Below are 15,694 nucleotides of genomic sequence, written 5' to 3' on the forward strand. Positions count from 1 at the left end.
CACATCATTTATTTGTACCAGTTCGGTGGGAAAAGCCTGAACTAGTTCATTCGAAAGACTTGAAAATCCACGAGCCATCTTCAGTCTTTTACCAGGGCTCCTGGGAGTGCTGCATACTCAGAGTACGGGGAACAGCGAGTAAGATCCTGGGTGACTCCTGGGGACAGATGTGTTCTTGGGTAAGTGAGCTAATGTCTCCAATCTGTTTATTCATCTGTGACTAGGACTAGATGACTGTACATGGAAGCATCCAGCCCAGGGCCCAGATCCTAGGAGTATTTTCTCTCTAGAGACCCGGGGCTGCTTTGGGTCCCTGCTCCCCGTGCCCGAGGACCTGCTCTTAGGAAGAGCACAGGAAGGGTTTGCCCAGCAGGCGGGGCAGAGAGCACCAGCCTTGGGGGAGGCAGGCTGGACGGGAGGCCTGGTGACTGAGCAAGAGGGTAGCTTTCTTCTGGGGAAGAAGAAATGGAGTCCACATCTTTACCCAGAATCCCTTCCACGGAGGGGAGGCACTGGGGAACGTGACCCAGGCAGACATTCCTCCAATTCCTGCCCTCCAAGTGCTACTTCCCAGAAGTGTCAGCTATTCTGGACCATGGAGAACGACTAGAAGTATAACGCAATCCAGGAGTTTAGTATCTAGGGACTTCCAGGAACAGAGGGCAGCAGAAGGAAAGCGGATGATGTAGCCAGGATAGCAGGCGGGTGAGCACCGCCTGCCCAGGGGCCCAAGTGGAGTGGGCTTAGGGCGGGGCTGCATCAGGCCCCGGCAGACCTGCCATCACCTAGAAGCCACCCGGTTCACTGGTCTGGCAATGACAGGGAGCTGGGTTTGTATCCTGGAAGTGCCCGTATTAGCTTTGTGCACACGGGGCTATTTCGACTATGGTCCTTGGTGTTCCCATCTATAAAATGGGATACCTACTCCGCAGGGCTGAGAACTAGTGGCTACGGTGTTGGAAATGCACAGATACACAGAACCCAGTCCAGAGTGTGGACTTTGCATTGGTCCAGACCCAAACTGTTCCAAAGAGACGCGTGACCAGTGAATGAACTAATTCTAAGGAACAAATGCTATCTTCGGTGGACTGCCAGAGTCAGACCTGCTTACTGCTCCCCTTCGGTTTACGAATAGAAGCCCTCTCAGGTCCTGGCAGACGAGTCCATCACCAGCCAGGGGGCAGGGTATTCTAAGAGCCACAGCTTCCTATCTTTGACCCAAAATTACATGGGTGCAGGCTGGTCATGTGGGTTCTGATCTGCAGATGGGTTGGTCTCCTCCAATCACCGAGAGTTCTTCAAAACTCTTCAGCGGAAACATGGACCACATCACAGAGAGGCAGACAGACTGCTGCGGAGCAAAGCTCACGTCTGGAACAAACTGACAAGGCACCTTGGTGGGTGAGTCATTTGTCTTCCTTTTCATGGGTTCAGGACAGGGCTCTCGGATTCCTGCCTGCAGCAGGCTGGTGCGAAGTGCCCAGGCTTTAGAGCACAACTGTTCTAGGTTCAACCCCATCCTGCCGCTGCGGCTGAGATTTGGAGGACTGTGCAGACGGCTTCGCGGGCCTGGCACCCGTCCGTGCTTGTGAGCTCAGGGACCTGGGGAGCAGCGGCACGATCAGACGTCCCGGGACGTAAGACAGTCACTGTGTGTTCACCGAATGACCTTGTCTGTTTCTTTCGCATGTAATGAGACAGGCTGCTCTCTCAGAATATGGTTTAGCACTATAGAAATTTTGGAAAATATAAGGGAAATAAGTCACCCCTAATTTCACCAGCCAGAGTGAACTGCTGATAAAACTTGGTCATTTTTCTGTTTAAAAAAAATATAGTCAAAAGCCTATGGCTCATTGTGGATTCTTAACGAGAGTTGTCGAGTGTGTGGCAGTCAAAGGGAGCGTGAACACTCAGAATTGCAGGTGTATGGACACAGATTTCTGAGAAAAGGTCTGTGGCCTCTCTGAGACTCTCCAAGGGAGGGGTTCATGAACCAAGGTGAAGAGCCGTGACCGACCCCGTCGCTGTGACAGCGACAGCTGTGCTCCTTTTGGGCTCCTCTCTCGCACGCAATTTAAATGTATCACATTTTCCAAAATGCTAAAAGCACTTTCTAAATGTTACTTACACTCTATTTCATCTGAATTACAATTCACTTATTTTTTTTTATCAGACACACTATTTCCAAAGTGTTTTGTTTTTATTTATTTATTTAATTATTATCATTTTTTGGGTACGTGCCCCTAGCGGGAACCGAACCCGAGACTCTCTGGTCCATAGGCCGATGCTCCAACCATTGAGCCAAACCGGCCAGAGATTTATTTTTTAAATTTTCAGAAATCAGCATAGAACTTTGGTGATAGAAGTGCATGGTTTTTACATTTCTAGAAGGGAAAGTAATTTTTTTTTAATCCTCACCTGAAAATATTTTTCCACTGATTTTCAGATAGAGTGGGAGGGAGAGAGGGAAGGAGAGAGAGAGAGAAACATCGATGGGAGAGGGACACACTCATTGGTTGCCTCTCGCACGACTCCAACCAGGGCCAGGGATAGAACCGCATCCGAGGTACGTGCCCTTGACTGGAATGGAACCTGCGACTCTGGTCCATGGACCGACATCTAACTGCTGAGCCAAACCAGCCAGGGTGGGAAAGTAATTTTTATACTCTGCTCAGACTGTGAAGTCCCAATCTGGTACACACACTCTTGAAGTTCACTAATTACCAGATGAATCTGCACGGCCCGTGAGGAGCTGTGCGATGTTAGTTAGGTAAGGGTCCAGCCGCAGCCGTAACAGGAGGGTTAAACAAAAACTCAAGAGTAAGCTGACATCACTCTCAGGAGAGCAAAGCTGCCTGTCACGTTCTAAACAATGAGAAAACAAGTTTTGTCCCCACGTGCAGCAGCAGCAGCACCACCTTCATGTGACCCACCTACCCAGCAGCCCAGGGCTGGCCTATCCTCCAGAGGGCTGACATTTTGTGGTCTCCCGCCCAAAGGCAAGGTCCTCCGCGCAGAGAAGGGTGCTTGCTCCCGGGACAGGCCGAGGGCAGCACCAGGGCTGCTGCCAGCTCCAGCCAGGGGCAGCCTCCGCGCAGAGAAGGGTGCTTGCTCCCGGGACAGGCCGAGGGCGGCACCGGGGCTGCTGCCAGCTCCAGCCAGGAGCAGCCTCCGCGCAGAGAAGGGTGCTTGCTCCCGGGACAGGCCGAGGGTGGCACCGGGGCTGCTGCCAGCTCCAGCCGGGAGCAGCCTCCGCGCAGAGAAGGGTGCTTGCTCCCGGGACAGGCCGAGGGTGGCACCGGGGCTGCTGCCAGCTCCAGCCAGGGGCAGCCTCCGCGCAGAGAAGGGTGCTTGCTCCCGGGACAGGCCGAGGGCGGCACCAGGGCTGCTGCCAGCTCCAGCCAGGGGCAGCCTCCGCGCAGAGAAGGGTGCTTGCTCCCGGGACAGGCCGAGGGCAGCACCAGGGCTGCTGCCAGCTCCAGCCAGGGGCAGCCTCCGCACAGAGAAGGGTGCTTGCTCCCGGGACAGGCCAAGGGCGGCACCGGGGCTGCTGCCAGCTCCAGCCAGGAGCAGCCTCCGCGCAGACCAGAGAGGAGACACGATGTCTCCTTTTCATGCCCTTGTCTGGCCGGTTGTTATTTTGACTTTGCTAATCCAAACACCTGTCTCCTTCCTACTCTGAAATGTGCAATAAGAATATCTGTGCTTTAGTTAAAAAACTACAACAAAAAACACCTTCTTGAGGTTCCAGCAGGGTATGGCGCCAGGTCCCTGGAAATGAGCCACAGTGTGTGCGAAGCTGTAGGCAATGGCCTGGCACTCCAAGGTCAAGGCTGCTGCAGGTGCCCGTGCCCACGCCACGGGTTACATCACCTCTATGCCCTGCCTGTGGTCTTCAGCGGGGTCAAAGGGCAAAGAGAGGGTCAAAGGAAGTAGAGGCTTTGAAGGGCTAGGAGCCCCAGGCAAAAAGGGCAACTATTTGGGCTTTGCTACAGCCTCACTGCAAGGCTGACCACCGGACTCTGGCCACCCTCCCAGCTGGCATCCCGTTTCTACCAGGTCTTCCGTCTGTTACAGGAGACCCCTCAGCCTAAACTGCTGGTCATAAAAGCTAAAGCCATGTTCCTTTCTGGGGAAACCTACCTCTTAAGAGATGCCTGAAGGTCAAGAATTTTTCAGGAGGCTCTGATGGTGGCCATGACTGTGACAGGTGATAAAGGGAAAAGTTGGGGTTGGGGTGCCAGGAGAACTCCCCAGTCCCTGCTCAGGGGACCCGCTCAGCCAAAGTGCTGGGCAGCCACGTGCTTTTCTGTGCCTTGTTTTTCTATCAGTTATCTTTTAAAACCTATGCAGTTAGAGCAAGAAAAGGCAGGAGGGTTGGGCCACCCAGGCAGAAGAGTCCTGGCCATCCCTCATACACCTCCCGGTGTCCAGTCTCCCTGACGGTGGGCCCCGGGAGGGGACATGTGCCTCAGTTTCCACAAGCGGTTCAGGGGTCCACTTCAGAGCAGATGGGGCACAGGATGGCAGGTGCAGACAGGCCCTGCTGTGCTGCCCTTCCAGAGGGCACTGTGCCCATCACACAGGTGCCCTTTGATGTCAAAGTCAGCACAGGATTTATGGAATGTGTGTGGTCTCCCACGTGAGTGAGATCATGAGAATTTTAGGACTAAGGAAGAATTCCTTGTCCCATCTGAGCCATTTCCCCATTGAACTGCCTCTCTCCAGCGAACCAGACTGTGCTGGCACGGAGCTGAACAGTGGTGGGCTTAGGACTTGATTATTTGCCCCTCAATGTGGGCGACAGGACAGTGGGAAGACAGGAGGTGTGAAGCCTCAGCCCAAATAGAATTCTGTGCTTTGACTCACAGGTGTTCATCAGAACAGACACTATGGATGACTACAACTATTACGGAGATCATGCGCTCAACATTTCCAACAACAACAGGCAAGAGCACGAAAACTTCCTGCAGTTCAAGAAGCTCTTTCTGCCCTGCATGTACCTGACCGTGTTCATCTGTGGCCTGGTGGGGAACTCCCTGGTGTTGGTCATATACATCTTCTACCAGAAGCAGAAGAGCCTGACAGACGTGTTCCTGATGAACTTGCCTCTGGCTGACCTGGTGTTTGTCTGCACTCTGCCCTTCTGGGCCTACACAGTCACCCATGAATGGGTCTTTGGCAAGATCATGTGCCAAATCCTGCTGGGCATCTATACTTTGAACTTCTACACGTCCATGCTCATTCTCATCTGCATCACTGTGGACCGCTTCATTGCGGTGGTTCGGGCCACAAAAGCCTATAACCAGAAGGCCAAGTGGATGAGCTGGGGCAAGGCCGTCTGCGTGTCCACGTGGGTGGTCTCCCTGCTGATTTCCTTGCCGCAGATCATCTACGGCCATGTCAACTGTTTAGACTTCTGTGTCTGTGGTTACTCCGAGGTGATTTCCACCGTGGTTCTTGCCACCCAGATGACTCTGGGGTTCTTCCTGCCACTGTTCATCATGATTGTCTGCTACTCAGTCATAATCAAGACCCTGCTTCATGCCCGAGGCTTCCAGAACCACAAGTCCCTCAAGATCATCTTCCTGGTGCTGGCTGTGTTCCTGCTGACCCAGACGCCCTACAACCTTGTGAAGCTCGTAGGCAGCACGAGCTGGGAGTACCACGCCATGACCAGCTTCAGCTCTGCCACCATGGTGACGGAGGCCATTGCCTACCTGCGGACCTGCCTGAACCCTGTGCTCTATGCCTTCGTTAGCCTGAAGTTTCGGAAGAACTTCTGGAAACTTGGGAAAGACATTGGCTGCCTCCCTTACCTGGGAATCTCGAGCCGGCAGAAGTCTCTAGAGGACTTTTCCAAGACGTGCTCCGCCTCCCAGAACGCGGAGGCCACCAGCATGGTCCAGCTGTAGCCTGGCAGGCGTGGAGAGGCTGCTCAGGGGCCTGCGGGAGCACAGGCAGCTGTGTCCGCTGCTGCGGCCAGGAAGGCTTTGTCTATCGCTTGTGCATTTTCGTGGGGAAGGAACCCAACGCTGCAGCTGGTGTGGAATGCTTCTTCTCAGGCATGCACACACCTGTCGGCTCCTTGAGCACACGAGCCTAAAGCTCGAAGGGCAGTGGAGACCTGTAGGGATTTCCTCTTCCACCCCAACAGTTCCGACACCAGGAAAATGACGTGGGACTAGAGCCCTTGGGTCCCCCTTCACTGAGACAGACTGAGGGTGAAGAGGGAGCACGGCTGACAGCAGGTGCCATGGAAGATTCTCTGGGCAACTGGGACGCAGCCGTGATGACGCAGCCATGAAAACAAGTGCCGGCCCTACGGCTCGGACCCCTCACCAGGCCCCTCGCAAACGAGGTCAGCTTCCGCCTCCCCTTTGGCTTGACTTCTACACAGGTGGATGCTGCTGTTCCCTGTGATTCATCCTGGAAGACTGGCAGCAGGGAATGTGAATGGGCCCAAATAAGTAGTCGGTCGAGAATTCCAGAAAATGCTAGAAAGCCGCACAGCCGAGTCTGAGAATATCATGAATCAAAGAAGTCTTTCTAAACTGGAGTCTTTGGTGGGTCTGCTCATTTTAAAACTGAGTTATCCTATGCCCCCCCCCTCCCCTCTCTCTCTCTCTCTCTCTCTCACACACACACACACACACCCTTTATGTATATATAATTCTCATTTCTACACACATATCAAACAGTGTATGATTTTCCTAACTAAGAAATAAAACGTTTTAAAAGTCTCCAAACCACTTGGATCCCTTAGGCAGCTTCTACTTTAATGCCTGGAACTTGTCGGGAAATTACTTATGGGCCAGAGCACAAGAAATAAGTTACAATTGCAAACTTTCTACCGAGGAGGTAGAATAGACCAATGAAAACCCTCAGCTCCTTGTCTGTGGTTTGCAATGTCCTGCCCGAAATGTGAGGTGCATTCGTTTAACCTCCATAGTGTGGCAGAGTTTTAAATGTCAGACACTGTGCGTGTCTATTAGACCCTAGCTATCTGCTCAATAGGCTGAAAGTTGCCTCTTTGGTTCATGAGTCACGAATCACTCACAGCTTACGGAGGACCAGCTGACAACAGCTACATAGGCCAGAACTGGCTAGATCATGTGGTTTTGAGGTTCAGATAAACCGGAGTTGAGCTGCAGCTCTGTTCCTCACTAGTTGGTAAGACCAGCTGGTAATCTCTTCACCTCTTTTGTTTTGGTGAAACATGGAACCTGATACTGCTGACCTCTCAGGGCCGGCGTGCGGGCCTGACACCACGCATACGAAGTGCCTAGCAGTTTGCACTCATGGGTTGGAGGGCCCCAAAGCTGCAGGAGTTCTTGCTCTTTCTCACAAGAACTAGCAGTACTACTTAGCCAGGAGAAAAGATGAAATACTGACATTTGCGACAGCATGGACGGATCCTGAGAGTACCATGCTAAGCAAAATAAGTCACATGGAAAAGGACAAGAATCATGAATTCACTCATGATGTGGGATATAAAACAGAAAGCAACAAATGAATGAACAAAAGAAACAAACAAAAAAGTTCACTGACACAGACAACAGTATGGTGGTTCCCGAGGGGGGGGCAGGCATGGGAGGGTTGAAGAGGGTAAGGGGGTCAATACATGAGCACAGGAGAGACTTTGGGGGATGAGCACACATGTGATATACAGATGCTGTATTACGCAGCCGTACACTTGAAGCATATAATCTCATTAACCGATGTCACCCCAATAAATTTAAAACAACAACAAAGAACGAACACCACGAGATGGAAGCTGGCCGAGTGGTGAGGTGTGGCAGGCTTGCTCCGTGCCCTCCAGGGAGGCACAGCAGGCCACACGCACGCTGGCCCAGCCGAGAGGTCGGGCCTTGCAGGGCCACGTAATTCACCCTGTTTCACCGAAGCGTCTAAGCCCACAAGGAGTCTCTTCCCTGCGCGGGCACGCGGGCCAGCGCCCGTCCTCAAACAAGCCTGCTCCTCTCCTGCTGGCAAGGCCGGCCTGTCTTCTTCGGAGTGGCTTCGACGGGGCGTCCCTGTCCTCTCCCCTGCACTTGCCTTCTGTCGAGCTCTCCGGCCCAGGCCCGCACCGGATAAAGGAGAGAAGAGCCGGCCCGGGCCCTGCAGCATCTCCCAGGTTCCCATGGAGGGAGTGGTCTGGGGACGGGAAGGCAGGGCTCTGGGTCACTCCGACACTGGCTCGGTGGCAGCTCCGCCTTGTGCCTTTCGGGGAAGCACTCGGCTCCCCGGCCTATTCTCCCACCACTCCAGGGGCGCCTGGAGGCTCGACGCTTACGCCGAAGGCCGAGCTGGGGCTGCCAGGCCACGGCAAGAGGGGTGGCGGCTGGGGCCGCTGGCTCCTCCTCGGCCAGGTACCTGCCTGGCTGAGTGAAATGAGACCAGGCACCTGCCAGACTGTACCCACCCCAGGCTCTTCTGCGGCTTGAGAACCCTGCCCATCTGTCCCCAAGAATAGCACAGCAGCTGAATGTCCCTTCACCTTCCGCCTCATCAGTCACTCATTGGTCCTACAGTCTTTGGGCCCTTCCCTGTCACACCTAGGAGTAGATGACTTTCCAGTTCCTCCCCTGGGTACATGCCATTCATTACTGGCACAGACACTGGCACAGCCCACCCAGGCCACAGGGCTTTGCGTCCCGACTTCATTCCATCCACACAACAGCCGTGCAGTCTGAGTCCCCAACCTCAGACCTGCTCTTCCCCCCTCGGTGCTCCCTCGCTCACACACACCAGCACAGCACGGCAGAGGCCGGGGGGCAGGGCCAGAGGGGCGTGGGCCCCGGGGAGTCCAGTCTCCCCCTCGGTGCTCCCTGGCTCACTCACACCAGCACAGCACGGCACAGGCCGGGGGGCAGGGCCAGAGGGGCGTGGGCCCCGGGGAGTCCAGTCTCCCCCTCGGTGCTCCCTCACTCACTCACACCAGCACAGCACGGGGGGCAGGGCCAGAGGAGCGTGGCCCCGGGGAGTCCAGTCTGCCCTGGGTGTGGCCTCAGGGTCCGGGGTTAGAGAAAGTGCTCTTCCCCGACCATGCTTCCCACACCTGGCAGAGACCACAGATGGACGCAGAGACCACAGATGGACGCAGGGCCCCGTGTGAACACAGGTGGCCCTGGTTTCAGAGGCTCCCTGAGAGAAGCCCAGGTGATCATGCGCATTCTGGACTGAGGGGATGGTGCTGTAGGAGAGACAAGCCTGAGGCCGCCTCTACTGGGGGTAGAGGCGGAGCCAAGACCATGAGGCCCAGGGCAGGCAGGCACCACGCTAGCTTTTGTCCCCCCCCCCCCCCCCCCGCCCTCCAAGGCAGCGCCCCTCTCCACATGCCCGGTCCATGATTCACGGGCACTGCCAACACCTTGCTGCAGAGAGGAAGCCCACCCAGGGAAGACTCTCTCTCTGCCCCCAAGTGTTGGTGAGAGAGGGTTCAAGCCGCCGAAGGGCCCCAGGTGCCTGCCAGCTCCACTCATCCGGAAGCAGAGATGCTGAGTTAACCCAAGCGCAACGTGGTTTTCCAGCCTTAACCATCATCACCATATCCTGTTCTTATTTTGTTTCTGAGACACACGGCATGAAATCACCTGGCTGGTGACAAACCCACCACGGTTCCCCCAAGCATCTGACCACGAAGCATTAGTTCTAAAACAATTACCAGCAATGATGCTCTGTGGGTGAGTTTAAACTCAGCATCGTCTGGGCTCTGGGAGTGATTTTCCTCGGAGAAAACAAGTGGGCTGCTCGGTGCCAGGTGCTGGGCACACAGCAGCGGACACGCAGGTCAGTCCTACACACACCATGCAGGCAAACGCGACACCGGCTGTGCACCCCCACGGGAGGCTCCCAGATGCAGGCTGCCTCTCCTGGACAGGGAAGGGAGGCGAGTCGGGGCACAGGCCCAGAGCCCCGGAACCTGGAGGCAGCAGATCAGGACCGGACCAGGTGCCGGTTCAGGGCACCAGCCCTCCAGGAAGCCAGGGCAGCGTGCAGGCTGGGCAGGCCAAGGGGCCCAAGGCCCGCAGCTCTCTCCTTCTCTGCCCAGCCCCGCCCCGACAACAGCCCGTGGGGACGGAGGGGCTGGTGGCGGAGCAGCGTACACAGCCAGGACTGGGGCGTTCCGCCCGAGGAGAGGGCTGTGCCCCTGCCTCATGCCACCCCCGAGCTCTGTGCTGCGTGCGGGAGGCTGCTGGCTCGAAGGGCGCTCGGAGTCTGCGGCATCAGCCAGGTCTCCCTGACGGTCTGGCTTGGGGACCTCTTCCTGTCCCTCACTCACAGGAAGGGCAAGACAGACGACTTCATGTGCATGTGTGGGAAGGCACGGCCAGGGGCAGGAGGTGGGCAGGGCTTTGATGTGCAGATGGGGAAAGGGGGACCGGCCAAGAGAGCTGTCCTCGTCACGTGGACGGGGGCGGCCGGGTTCTGACACAGCCAATGCCTAGGACAAGCTACCTGGCCTGGGGAGGCTTCGGCACCTTCAGCTGGAGTGGAATGGGGTCATCACCCAGCGAGGCCACGTGTCAAAGCTGCCGGCACGGGGACCGTGCTCGACGGTCACCTGCAGCCACACAGTCCCAAGCAGCCTCTTTCCCGCGACCCTCACCCAGTGTTCAGTCCCTCCTGGACCGCTTCCGCCTCTGGACCTGCTGATCTTCTCTAAGCTTCCTGTCAGGGATGCTCAGACACATCCTGGACTCTCTACCCCTCTATTTTCCCAGCCCCCTGCTGGTTTAGACTGGTTTTAAACTTGGGGAGAATATAAGAAAAAGCCACGAGAGATGCTTGGGTCTACCTCTAGGTAACATGCCAAGAGGGTGTGTGACGAGGCAGGCCCTTGACCGACGTGGACGGCTGGCTTCTTATGAAAACTCGGGACGGCAGGTCCTGCCCGTCAGGCTCGGGTCTGCGCTGCGGACCCGCCCCGAGGGCCACGGGCCAGCGCACTGACAGCTCCTTCCCTGGGACACTTCCTGATTTCCCGGGACCGAAACGCACACCCTGTCGGAGGTCAGACACCTGCAGCTTTGTTCCTGCTGGGAAGGGGGAAGGCGCGGGAAAGAGGGCTGCGGGGTCCCTTTCCCACGTGGGCCGCAGCCAAAGGCTGCCCTTCCCGGCCTCGGAGCTCGGTCCTGCTCACCTGACCACCACCTGGCTGGAGTCAGGCCCTGCCAGCAAAGAGATGCCAGGTGATGACAGCAGAGAGGGACGTAGTACCCTAGGGTTGGGGGGACGTGCAGGCTGCTGCCGTCAGGGAAGAATTCTGAGCTGGGGGTGTCTCCAGAAGGAAAAAAAAAAGGCCCCAAGTCACAGAAGCCACAGTGAGCAGGAGCTTTCTGGGTGTGTGATGAGGTCGGCTCTCCCCATGCGGCCACACCTGGTGGTGCAGGCCCTCTCCAGTAAGAGAACACAGGTCCACCCGAGCCTCAACTCCCCTGCGTCGAGAGGCCCACGGAGGAAACACACCACCTGCCGCGTGGCAGAAATCCACCTCTCAATTCTGGCAGAAAGAGAGGAGCAGAGATTTCAATCTCAGTCGGCGAGAGTGTCAAAGACTCCCTAACCGCACGGCAAGTATGTCAAGAAACACCTGGACCTGGGAGCCATCCGATTCCTTCTAGAGCTTTGCCGTGGAAACTGCATGTAAGCCCGACTCCAGAGGCCGGGAAACACCAGGCCGGCTGCCATGGGGGACGGACCTTTTCCCACGGGCCCCACGACACAGACTCTTGACGTTGAATATGGTGGCACTTGGTGCAGTTACTGCGTATATTTAAAAATTGGCAAAGCTCTCCGTGTTGGAACACAGGTAGCCCAGAACCCTGAGGAGGCCACGGACAATAAGCACTAAGGGACGCCTGCGGGTCCCCAGCTGTCATCTGCACCATCAGGACGGTCTGGGGCCGGCTCCCTGAGCACAAGCAGGAGGCACTGGCACAGGCTGGCTGAGGGGAGTCGCCCTGCTCCGAAGAGGGCGGGTCTGCGCTCACTGCTTTCAGAGCACTGGGCCCAGGGGCTCTTGGCCCCACAGCCTGACGGGGGGCCCAGCATGGACGGGATTTAAAGAGCAGCACGTGGCTGAGCACGGCTGAGGGAGCACAGCGGGGCTGTCCAATGGGCTGAAGTGTGTCCCCCTCAAATTCATGCTGGTGTCCTAAGCCCTGGATGTCAGAGGCGACTGTATCTGGAGTTCCGGCCTTACAGAGGCTAGTTAAAATGAGACCATCAGGGCGGGCCCTCGTCCAGTCCGAGGGCACCCGTGTGTGCGAGGAGGCTGGACGCAGACACCCGGGCACAGGTGCTGACACGGCGTGAAGAGGCGCAGCGTGGGCTGCGAGCCAAGGGCAGAGGCCCCGAAGAAACACTGCCAACCCTTGATCCGGACTGCAGTCTACAGAACAGTGGGAAACGGATCTCTGGCGTGTGAGCCGCCCAACTGTGGCACTCTGCATGGCAGTGCAGCAGATCAGCGGAGCTGTCCAAGCCAGAAGGGCCTTGATGCCGAGCTCGGGGGACCACTGCCTTCCCGGAAGCCTCTGCCACTCCCAAGCGCTGGTGCTCCTGGAGGGCCCTCCCTCCCCGGCACTGTTCTGAGGCACCTTCCCTAAGGCAGAGGTGGCCAGTCCTCCTTCCAACCGCCCTGGATCTTCGACAGGAAAGCACAAGGGCCAGGCACTTAATGAGCTCTCTGGAAACGGAGCTGTCTACTCACTGTTCGGCCACGTTTGGGTCGAGAGAGTCCGCTTCAGTGGGTGTTTCAGGCGAGGAGGAGCCGGACTCCTGTATCTGGCACAGCTCCTCGTCTGTGATGATGTCGAACATGGTGTCGTCTGGCGACCTGAGGTCTGCGTTTGCGCCTGGACCGCGGAGGCAGATCAGGAGAGAAGAGAAACACACACGGTTACGCACAGGATGGGGAGCGAGCCACGGGGGAGGGAGGGGTACAGCCACGCAGGACGAGCCACCAGGACACACGGTAAGTGCCCACCCAGCCGACGGCTGCCCTGTCCAGATGTGTGAGAAATGGCTGTTGGGACGTGTCCGAAAAGCAGGATGGGGCTACAGAGGAAACCGAACGCTCAAATTAAGAGATTTCTCTTAAGCCCTTTTAGTTGGGGGCTTAGAGAGGTTTCAAGATCTTACAGTCACTGAGGCCCCTTGGTCAGAAGGAAAAAAACATCAAAACCGTATCAGGAAAGACGCTAACAGAGAAGTAAACACACTTCTGTGCTCCTGAATCCTTGCTCCGTGAGACACTACCATCCCTGCCTTTGGAAAGCGGGATTCCGTCTGACCTGCTCTTCACACCAATCCACGGGGTGGGGCGGGGAGACCACTGTGTCTGCCCCGGGAACCTGTGCTCAGCTTGGCGGCGCCGCAGCAGGAAGGACGCCGCAGGCAATGCCCACCCACAAACACTCATGGAAAATTAATGGCAGGTCTGAGGTGGAAGAAAGAAGAAAAGAGAACGACAGGGAGGGAGGGAAGAAGGCAGATAAACCGAAAAAGAGACAGGAAACGTCAGAAATCGAAACACGTGCCCTCAGCACTGCGGTGCAGTGGCCCTTCGGCTGTCGCCGGAACACTCGCCAGCGATCAGAGCACGAGACTCCAGTTCCTATGAGCTACAAGTTCCCTGCTGGCCCTGACACATGCTACTGGGGTGGGACACACTTCAGAAGGGTCGTTCTTCCTCTCGTCTGAAGTCTGCATAACGAAAGGGTGGAGGCACCGGCTGAAAAGGGGGCCAGGGGTCGGTTTCTTTGTACAGGCCCAGACACAAAAGAGCTTCAGGGTCCCACACTGATGTCCACTGAGAGAAATCAAAAAAGACCATAAAGAACAGAGAGCTATACTATGTTCATGGACTGGAAGACCCAACTGATTTCTGACAAAGATGCAAAGGCAATTCTATAGGACAAGAAAATACTTTCCAAAAAATGGTAATGAAATAATTAGACAATCATGTGAAAGAAAGAAAGAAAGAAAGAAAGAAAGAAAGAAAGAAAGAAAGAGAATTTCTATTAAGAGTATGTACCATACACAAAAATAAACTCAAAATAGATCAGAGACCCAAATGTGCAACCTAAAACTATAAAACTTCTAGGGAAAACCAAAAATTCTTTGAGTCCTTGGGTTAAGCAAAGATACATATGATACACACAGAAAAAAAAACAAAATCGATCCATGAGAAAAAATTGGGTAGACTAGACTTCATCAAAATGATAAACTTTTGCTCTTTGAAAGAAAAAGACCAGCTATAGATTGGGAGAAAATATTTTAAAAACACACATCTGTAAATAACTTGTATCCAGAATACATAAAGGACTCTCAAGTCAATTAATTTAAAACATTTTAAATGAGCAAAGATGTGCACACTAAGCTGTGCAAAGCACACCCCCCGCCCGGAGCAGGCCTTTGTACCCAATGTGGGTAATGGGCCCTGCCAACCTCCTTATGATCCAGTTAAACAAAAGGCCCTGGACGGCTGGCCCGGATCCAGGTAGATGCCAAAGAGGGGTCCCCAGGGAGCAGAGCAGGAGCCCCTCTGCCCTCGCCATGTCAGCTCTGCCTCTGCATTTCACCGCGGGCCAGGCCCCAAGAGGGCAGCCTGGGCTGGCCAGCTAGGCCGTGCTCAGAGCAGGAGCAGCTGCCACCAAGTCCCGCTTCTTCTTCCTGTGCCAAGTGAGAGGACAGGAAGGAGAACACGTCTCCTGGGCCACTGAGAGAATGTGAGCCACAGAAGACTGAAGGACGTGTCGTTTCCAGACACGACGCCTGGCCCTCGGTTACCCTGGGAGAGGGTGGGAAGTGGGCCGAGGCTGTGGGAGACAGCCTCTCCCAAGTGTGGGCAACGGTCCACTGGTAGTCCGTGAGCGGTAACAGGGACACAGACCTCATGCTCACAACCCTGACTCATAGCAGGAGAAAGTTATTCCCGTTTCAATTCTCCTTCAATCCTAATTACATCAAAAAGAAAGTCTCAAACTGGTGGCACTCCGTTTTTAGCACCTTTTCAACACCCAGGTTTGGAAAACACTGCACTGAGCTGTGAGCTAACTAGTCAAGATGGCGTAGCGGTGTCGCGGGGGCACCCCGGGAACACCGAGGGCAGCAGCAGGAGCCTACCTGGGCCTCCGGTGGCCTGCAGCCCAGCATGGGCTGGGGACAGGGTGGGGCTGGGCTGCCCCCGGCTGGTGCCCGAGCTGCTGCTGTCCGGCGAGCCGGGGCCCTCACTGAGCTTCTGGAAGCAGGCTCGGCAGCAGCGCTCCTTCTTGCCCCCCTGCTTGGTCACGACGTAGTTGTTACAGCAGTAGTAACAGAAGATGCGGCCACATATCCTGGGACCAGACAAGCGCGGGCTGTGAGGACGGTGCCTGGGCCTCACGTCACCTGCTCAGACCCAGGATGGGGCTCTGTGCTGGGCTCTGGCCGCCACACTGCTCGTCACCCGGCTCTGTCCCTCCTCAGAGAGCAGCCGTAAGGCCCACTTGCTGAGACTCCAATAAAGCCTTCCTGGTGAGCTCAGGGGGGAGAAGGTGTATTTCCTACGGCCGTGGGAGGCCGGGGAATCAAGTGTGTGGCCGAGACCACCTTCCCCGACACAGGGATTGGGTGTGGCTGAGGCCCTGAGAGACAACAGACCCTCAGGGCCTGGGCCATCGTGTTCCCCCTGCTCTGGCCACAC

The 15,694-nt window shown here is 56.0% G+C and overlaps 2 protein-coding genes across 5 annotated transcripts in view; one reads left to right on the forward strand and one right to left on the reverse strand.

Moving 5' to 3' along the window:
• Window positions 1-15,694, reverse strand: part of FYCO1 (FYVE and coiled-coil domain autophagy adaptor 1) — a 73,116-nt gene that overhangs the window by 21,153 nt on the left and 36,269 nt on the right. For 2 of the 3 annotated variants that reach the window (XM_036266555.1, XM_036266556.1), the window contains exons 13-14: window positions 15,136-15,347; window positions 12,719-12,863 (exon numbers count right to left, since the gene is read on the reverse strand). In XM_036266555.1, coding sequence (XP_036122448.1) covers window positions 12,719-12,863; window positions 15,136-15,347 — 357 coding nt within the window. The remainder of the gene's footprint in view (window positions 1-12,718; window positions 12,864-15,135; window positions 15,348-15,694) is intronic. The other variant, XM_036266557.1, reaches the window with a different exon arrangement.
• On the forward strand, window positions 51-6,156 carry CXCR6 (C-X-C motif chemokine receptor 6). Of its 2 annotated transcripts, none has more exons than XM_036266558.1 (3): window positions 51-179; window positions 1,266-1,401; window positions 4,872-6,156. In XM_036266558.1, exon 3 carries the CDS (start codon window positions 4,893-4,895, stop codon window positions 5,913-5,915), a length of 1,023 nt encoding a protein of 340 aa, XP_036122451.1. In that variant the 5' UTR covers window positions 51-179; window positions 1,266-1,401; window positions 4,872-4,892; the 3' UTR covers window positions 5,916-6,156. The 2 variants fall into 2 exon arrangements, with proteins under 2 accessions (XP_036122451.1, XP_036122453.1); XM_036266560.1 differs by having other exon boundaries at window positions 1,266-1,397.

Source organism: Molossus molossus, unplaced genomic scaffold, assembly GCF_014108415.1.
Source record: "Molossus molossus isolate mMolMol1 unplaced genomic scaffold, mMolMol1.p scaffold_m16_p_18, whole genome shotgun sequence".
Lineage (NCBI taxonomy): Eukaryota > Metazoa > Chordata > Mammalia > Chiroptera > Molossidae > Molossus > Molossus molossus.